Source organism: Vipera berus (genome assembly GCF_964194415.1).
Source record: "Vipera berus genome assembly, chromosome: 15".
Lineage (NCBI taxonomy): Eukaryota > Metazoa > Chordata > Lepidosauria > Squamata > Viperidae > Vipera > Vipera berus.
The window spans coordinates 8,795,072-8,803,469 of record NC_138218.1 but is presented as its reverse complement, the minus strand read 5'-3'; the positions used below and the strand labels follow the sequence as shown (position 1 = coordinate 8,803,469).

At 47.9% G+C, this 8,398-nt stretch overlaps 1 protein-coding gene across 1 annotated transcript; it reads left to right on the top strand.

Moving 5' to 3' along the window:
* Positions 1-27: 27 nt before the first annotated feature.
* LOC308674759 (stomatin-like) lies at positions 28-7,882 on the top strand (the record flags this gene model as incomplete). The annotated part of the gene is made up of 8 exons (XM_081339490.1): positions 28-334; positions 541-576; positions 3,538-3,641; positions 4,093-4,165; positions 5,140-5,222; positions 5,812-6,015; positions 6,729-6,863; positions 7,688-7,882. 8 exons carry the CDS (start codon positions 28-30, stop codon positions 7,880-7,882), a joined length of 1,137 nt encoding a protein of 378 aa, XP_081195616.1.
* Positions 7,883-8,398: the final 516 nt, after the last annotated feature.

Below are 8,398 nucleotides of genomic sequence, written 5' to 3'. Positions count from 1 at the left end.
AAGAAAGAGGGAGGGGGGCGGGAGCACATGGAGGCTACTGTCATCCCTGAAGTTGCCAAAGAAGCCCGAGCGAGCCAAGTGCCAGGTGTCGGGAAGGGTCGTGGGGATGCCCCCAGAGGCTTGGCCGAGAGAGCGGAGCGCCCCAGAGGTTGGAATCCGCGCCGCGCGAGCCACGGAGCCGCAGCCGGCAACGGCCGGGGTCCCCGCGCGGGGGGGGGGGGCTCGTTTCGGTTGCTGCCCGTCCCGCCCGCCAACCTGGGAAACGGCGCCCTGGGGCTGACGGGCGGCATGGAAAGGGGCACCCGGAGGAATCCAGACGCTCTGAAACTGGACGGTGAGACCCACCGACCCGCCTCGGGGCTTGGCTGTGCCCCGCGGCCCTTGACTAGCCGGCTCGGTTTCCAAATGGCAGCTGCCCTACCCTGCGGATTGGCGCGGCGAGCTCCTGAGCCAGTGCAGAGCGCCGCCACTCGAGGGGAATCTAAAAGGATAGGGCAATTCTTGAGGGGTAATGAGGAGTGGGCTTTGTCTGCCTTGCAGGCCAGCTCGGCGTGGCCGATTCCATTGGGACCCGGGGTACTGCTGCTAAGCAGACCCTCTGAGCATGCACAGAGGGCACCTGGGAATATAAAAATACATCCAACTTCTTCTTCGCCATCCTTGATGACTTTCTTTCCACCCTTCCTACAGCGGCAGGCACAACGATACTTCTTTAGCTGGTTCTTAGGAATAATCCATCAAGCCTATTTGTTTGATTATGTACTAGCGAGTTAATCAAACTGTTAACTATTTGGTTTCGCCGATTAGGTGCCACCAAGTTTGATGAGTTGGCTATGGGCCAATCACTTTTGATTGATTGATTTCGTACTGTCAAGTCAATCTACCAGTTTTGATTAATGATGGGTCATCAAAGCAATCAAAGTCATTTGTTTGTTTGTTTGATGATTTTTAAGAAGAGACTGGACAGCCATTTGCCTGAAATGGTACAAGGTTTCCTGCCTGAGCAGGGTGTTGGACTAGATGACCCCCAAGATGCCTTCCAACTACTTCTTCTTCTTCTTCTTCTTCTTCTTCTTCTTCTTCTTCTTCTTCTTCTTCTTCTTCTTCTTCTTCTTCTTCTTCTTCTTCTTCTTATTATTATTATTATTATTATTATTATTATTATTATTATTATTATTATTATTATTATTATTATTATACCATTTGATTGATGCTTTGTGTGCTATGCAATCCTATGAGTTTGATTGATCATAAGCTATCAGATCATACTCATTTGATTGATTGTTTAAGGGTTATCATGTCAATCCTATGAGTCTGATTGATTGTGTGCTATCAAATCAATCCTATGAGTTGGATTATGGGCTATCAAATTAATCAAACCATTTGATTGAAGCTTTGGGTGCTATGCAATCAATCACCTGAGTTTGGCTGATAACATGCTATTAAATCAAACTCATTTGATTGATTGTTTGTGGGCTATCAAATCAAACAATTTTGATCAGTTGATTAGCTGCCATCGAGTTGAACAATTTTGGTCAATTATGCGCTATCGAGTGAGGCTCAAATCTTAGTGACAGAATGGGACAATTCAATGGGACAATTCAACAATTTGATTTAATTCTTTTTAAAAAAATACTTTAAAAAAATATTTTATTTTCTCTCATTCACATTTTATTTTTGCCCCTCCTTTCCTTAATTAGTCTTTTCCACCTTTACTTCAGTGCAGTGAGTTGACCAAAAAGAAGTAATAATAATAATAATAATAATAATAATAATAATAATAATAATAATAATAATAATAATAATAATAATAATAATAATAATAAAAGTTGGAAGGGGCCTTGGAGGTCATCTAGTCCAACCCCCTGCTTAGGCAGGAAACCATATACCATTTCAGGCAAATGGCTGTCCAGTCTCTTCTTAGAAACTTCCAGTGGTGGAGCGTTCACCGCTTCTGGAGGCAGGTTGTTCCACTGGTTAATTGTTCTAACTGTCAGGAATTCCTCCTTAGTTCCAGGTTGCTTCTCTCCTTGGTTAGTTTCCATCCGTTGCTTCTTGTCCTGCCTTCAGGAGCTTTGGAGAATAGCTTGACTCCCTCTTCTTTGGGGCAGCCCCTGAGATATTGGAAGACTGCTATCATGTCCCCCCTCGTCCTTCTTTTCATTAAACTAGACATACCCAATTGCTGCAACCGTTCCCTATATGTTTTAGCCTCCAGTCCCCTGATCCTCTTTGTTGCTCTTCTCTGCACTCTTTTTGGAGTCTCAACTTCTTTTTTACAACGTGGTTTATCCTGGAAAGCTGGTGCCCCCCCCTCCACCACTGTAACTGGGAGCTGCTGCAATCCGAATTTGACGCCTCTGTTATCACCCTCTGAAAATAGGTGGCAGGTTGCGATTCTATATTTAAAAAAAAAAACGAGGACTGACATGCACAAGAAGTCACAGCCGACAAAGCCAGGAAGCTGCACAATTCGAGGAGGGGACATTTCAATCAGGGTGTTTCCTGCCCTTGCTGATAAACTCTAGAGGGTGGGGGAAACCCAACAACAATCAGGTTGCTGGGTTTAGCGTGTTGCACAAAACGTAGCCACGGCTAAGGCTATGTTAGCGTGTCACAAGAGCTCAGTGGATTGTGGCTTTTTCCATGAAACGGGATGAAGCAACGCTTGGCATGGAGAGTGGAATGGTGGTGGTGGGGGGGGAGAAACTTTGAAAGCTTGCCAGAACTTTGTAGGCAGGAAATGAATAGTTTTATTTGAGACAGCAAAGGTGAAGAACTGGTTTTCAGTCTCCCTGGGTTAGAAACCAGGAGGACGGGAGTTCTAGTCTTGCCTTTGGGCCAGCCACTTTCTCTCTGCCCTAGGAAGCAGGCAACGGCAAACCACGTCGGAGATCTTGCCGAGTAAACTGCAAGGTCTTGCCTGCGGGAGACAAGGATGGCTCAAAAGCACACACACACACACACACACACACACACACACACACACACAGGGAAGAAAACATGGACGCCTCCATTGCCTTAGCAGCCTGAAGACCAGTAGGACATTGATGTCACAATTCTTTATTTTTCTTTTTAAAATAATATCGCTTCTAATGCGCGTGAGGGACATGCCGTTCTGCCCACCGACTCTTCTCCTTTTTCTTTCAGCTTCCGAGCTAATTCGGGACAGGAAATTCGGCCTCGTTGTTTAAAGAGGCGAAACATGTTTTATGTTCCCAGTGGAGTGGAATTTTCTTTCAAACTGGCCCCGCCTGGCTCAAGAGCAAGCATCTCATTCCTTAGTCTGGTTGAATCTCAGCTGGGGCTGCCTTGCGAGGGTGTTTGAGAGGTCATTTTCTTCATCCTTCTATTTCTCCCGCGTCCAGCTTCGTGTGGCCCGGCCCGTTGGCTCCTGACCGGGGCTTTAAACATGGTGGAAAGCCAGGAATGAACGCTGAGACCTTGCCATCAGGGCGGGCACGTAGATGTTGTTCAAAGCAAAACACAATAGGGATGGTGTTCACGGTTTTAGGTTCGTTTTTTTCTTTCTTTCAGAGAACTTTGAGGAAAACTACGGACCGTGTGAATGGATCCTCATTATCCTAATGTATATTTTTGTAATTTTAACCTTCCCCATAACCATCTGGATGTGCATAGAGGTAATGGCAGAGCCTTGGAATCCTAAGGTTTGATCTATTTTCCTTCCTTCCTTCCTTCCTTCCTTCCTTCCTTCCTTCCTTCCTTCCTTCCTTCCTTCCTTCCTTCCCTCCCTCCCTCCCTCCCTCCCTCCCTCTCTCCCTAACTCTTCCTTCCTTCCTTCCTTCCTTCCTTCCTTCCTTCCTTCCTTCCTTCCTTCCTTCCTTCCTCCCTTCCTTCCTTCTCTGTCTCTCCTTCCTTCCCTCCCTCTCTCCCTAACTCTCCTTCCTTCCTTCCTTCCTTCCTTCCTTCCTTCCTTCCTTCCTTCCTTCCTTCTCTCTCTTTCTTCTTCCTTCCTTCTCCCTCCCTGAGTGAAACTTACAACTTACACAGCAGGCAGGGTCGAACATTATAAAAGCTGCACTAAGAGGGCCAGAAAAGCAGGGAGTGAAACTGTGTATCTTTCCATTGTAGGTTGTTATGCAATATGAACGAGTGGTCATTTTTAGGCTGGGCCATATACGAAAAGGAGGGTCCAAAGGTCCTGGTAAGATACTTCTTCCCCCTCCCCCCCACCCCCCCACCCCCCAAAAAAGAAGTCCTTTAGGTCTGTGATTGTTTGGAAGGAACGTGTTGGATAACAAACTGCAGGGCTTGGCAACTGCCTAGGTTCCAAGTGCGAACAGGATAAGCAAGAAAGTGAAGTGAAAATACCCAGTTTTTTTTTTTTACTGACATGTGGGTGGATGGATAGAGGAATTGACGGATGAATGAATGAGAGAGATGGATGGACGGATGGAAAATTGACGGATGAATGAATGAGAGATGAATGGGAGAGAGAGAGAGAGAGAGATGGATGGAGAGAGATGGATGGATGATAAAGAGAAGTTGATGATGGATGAACGGATGAGATGGAAAGATGGATGAGAGAGATGGATGATAGATGGAGAAAGTGATGGATGAATGGATGAATGGATAATGGATGGATGAGAGGATGGATGGATGGATGGAGAAAGTGATGGATGAATGGGATGAATGGATGGATGAGAGAGATGGATGATGGATGGATGGATAAGAGAGGTGGATGGATGGATGGAGAGAGAAACTAATGGATGAATGAACGCGACACATGGTTGGGTGGAAGGAAGGAAAGAAAGGGATGGGATGCATTTCCCCTGAGGATGAAGATGATTTTGGTCATCGGCGGAGAGAGACTGAGAGAGAGGGCTAATGGCCAGATGACTGCAAAGAAACCTAATTCTCCCCCCCCCCCCCGCACTCCAAACATCCTATCAGAACCGATGAAGCTTTTTGGATGAGAAGCAAAAGATCTTTTTCCTCCTCAAGGGGAACGGGGGGGAAAAAAACATAGACCGGTTGCCTTTTGAAAAAGCCCCTTTGAGGCTTTCTACGTTGTTGCATTGTTGCTGCCATCCCTGCTGCTGCATTATGCCCTGCTCACTTCCCCTGTCTTGTTCTTCCAAACTTCTCTAAAAGATCCCAACTTTTGTTTTCCTGCAGGAGTCTACTTCATTTTGCCTCTCCTGGATTCTGCGGTCAAAGTGGATATGCGGACGATATCGTTCGATATAGCTCCTCAAGAAGTAAGCGCTCTACCGGCAGTCCCCAACGTATGACCACAACAGCCCAAAATTTCTGTTGCTAAGCGAGATGCTTGTCAAGGGAGTTTGCCCCCATTCCCACCGTCGTTAAGTGGAGCAATGCAGCCGTTAAGTTAGCCACACGGCGGTTAAGTGAGCCTGGCTAACCCCATTGACTTTGGCTGTCAGGCGGTTGCAAAAGGGGATATCACGTGACTCCGGGACCCTGCGACCGTCATAAGTGTGAGTCAGTTGCCAAGCTTCTGAATTTCAATCGCGTGATCCCCGGGGATTGTGCAACCATCATAAATAGGAACCAAGAGGCCAAGTTTCCAATTTGGGTCAGGTGGGGATGCTGCAATGGTCGTAAATGTGAAAACCAGTCATATATATACATATTTTTGCTGCTGTTGGAATTTTGGTCGCTAAATGAGTTGCAAGTCGAGGATTGCCTGTACTTTTTTTTAAAAAAGTGCAATTTTCACAGATTTGGGGAAGGCTAGGTTCTTGCTGGCAAAGCAGCACGGGCCTTGCCTTTTGGTGCAAATATGCGTTTGCTTTTGGCTCGCTTTCCGTCGCTCTCCTCTTCTAGATTCTTACCAAAGATTCGGTGACGATCATGGTGGACGGCGTCGTTTATTACCGGGTTTGGAATGCTATTCTTTCCGTCGCCAACGTGCTTTACACGGACCCGGCCACTCGGCTCCTGGCTCAAACCACCTTGAGGAACATCTTGGGGACCAAAGACCTGGCTCAGATTCTCTCCGACCGAGAGGAGATCGCCCAGAGCATGCAGGTTTGAGAAAGCCCCCACTGCGCGGCAGATCAATCCTTTGACTTACTTGCTGAGACAGGTTGGTGGCAGGAATGCAACAGCTGCAAGTCTCAGCTTGCGGGGATCAAACCATGCAAAACGTTTCCCCTGACGCCATGCGTGTCATCACGGGCAAGGGAAGCTATGCTCATAACATGTAACGCCAATCCCCAGTTAAGAAATCCTCTAAAGGTTCTGGCTGGATGTTTTGGGGTTGTTGTTTTTTTTTGTAAAAAATTACTTATTCATTTTCTATGGCCGCTATCCTTCTCAATCAATGACTTTCAGCGGCCGGCTAATTCCCAAATTACCAGGGGTCCTTGACAAAAGATCGCAGCTGAACCCAAAATTGATGCTGTTAATCGAGACGGTTGCTCAGCGAGCTTCGCCCTCACTTTACGACCTTTCTTGTGAATCGCTGCAGCCATTCAGTTAGTCACATGGCTGTTAAGAGAATCTGGCTTCCTCATTGGCCAAGGTCCGGATGGTCAATTGCCAAGTGGCTGAATTTCGGCCACATGTCCACAGGGATGCTGTCATGGTCGTAAGTGTGTGAAAAACACAGGGAACTATCTTCTCTTTCTTTCTTTCTTTCTTTCTTTCTTTCTTTCTTTCTTTCTTTCTTTCTTTCTTTCTTTCTTTCTTTCTTTCTTCTTTCTTTCTTTCTTTCTTTCTTTCTTTCTTTTTTCTTTCAGATCACTCTGGACAAGGCCACAGATGACTGGGGCATAAAAGTGGAGCTTGTGGAGATCAAGGATGTCAAGTTACCCTACCAGCTTCAAAGAGCCATGGCGGCTGAAGCCGAAGCTGCTCGGGAAGCCAGGGCCAAGGTGGGATACGATGCTTATTTGCTTTTTTGGGGTGGGTCTAGAAATGGGGGCCAGCTGGGTGACTTTGGGCCCATCACTAGGAGATGGTGAGTTCTAGTCCCCTCTTAGACGTGAAAGCCGGCTGGGTGACTTTAGGCCAATCACCAGAAGATGGTGAGTTCTAGTCCCACCGTAGGCATGAAAGCCAGCTGGGTGACTCTGGGCCAATCACCAGGAGATGGTGAGTTCTAGTCCTGCCTTAGGCATGAAAGCCAGCTGGGTGACTTTGTGCCGTGGGCTCTTTTTCCGCTCAACCACAAGTTTGTTCTCATGTGGGGGGGGAAAAAAGACAGGAAGAAGGATTTAAGACACGTTTGCCACCTTACTTCTTATAAGCAGTAATAAAAGTGGGATAAAAATCAAATAAACAAATGCCTCCTAGGGGATCCAGATGTTGATCTCTCCCACCTGCAAAGCGGTGCTCAGATTTGGGAGAACAGAAGGAAGAGGGGGCAAGAATTCAGATTCAAAATTTGGGCTGAATAAGGGGGTGGGTTTTCGCTCAACCACCCATCGGGACTCAGGCATCCGGGCTGGGTGGTGGCGGCGAACCCAGCCAACTGTGGCTGGTTCAACAAAGCGGTTAGGGCAGGGGTAGGCAACCTGGGCTCTTTTATGACTCATGGACTTCAACTCCCAGAATTCCTGAGTCAGCTGACTCAGGAATTCTGGGAGTTGAAGTCCATGAGTCATAAAAGAGCCCAGGTTGCCTACCCCTGGGTTCGGGAAACCAGGGCCACAAACCTCACCCAACCTGCTTTTTCATTTGGCCTCCTGCCTTCCAGGTGATCGCGGCGGAGGGTGAAATGAACGCCTCGCGGGCTCTGCAGAGGGCCGCAGCCATCATCTGCGAGAACCCAGCGGCGCTGCAGCTTCGCTACCTGCAAACTCTGACCACCATTGCCGCGGAGAAGAACTCCACCATCATCTTCCCTCTTCCTTTGGATATATTGCACAGTTTTACCCCTCTGAAGCAGTAGTTGGGATGAGGAGGAAAAAAGAGAGAGAAAGAGGCCACTGCGTTGCTTTCCTTCTCCGAGCCCTTGGAATAAAAGCGTGTGTGCGTGTTACACAGAGGTGCCTGTGCCACAGCAGTCCCCGGCTTTGCGGCTCGGTGGCCTGGCTGGGGTTGGGGGAGAGAGGGGAAGCAAGCCGCATGAGTCACGGGGTGGTGCGCCCGGGCTCAGCTCCACTTGCACAAGCCTTGGGAGGCTCGCGCACGTATGCACGCACAACTCAACTTTGGTAAATCAAGCTACTCATGGGTACGCCGGCCCACCATTGTGCGGCCTGGTTCAGAATAAGCCACGGTGCAGAGATTGGGGACCCCTGTCGTACAAGATCTATTTATTTTCCACTCTTGCCCGAAGGCGACTCAACTTTCCACGCAGAGAAGCACTTGACTCAACAACAGAAAAAGCCACCACTTTGGACACCCAGCTTTTCTTCCTTCCCTGCCTCCGTTCGGTTGGTGCTTGCATCAAATGCAGCTGTAG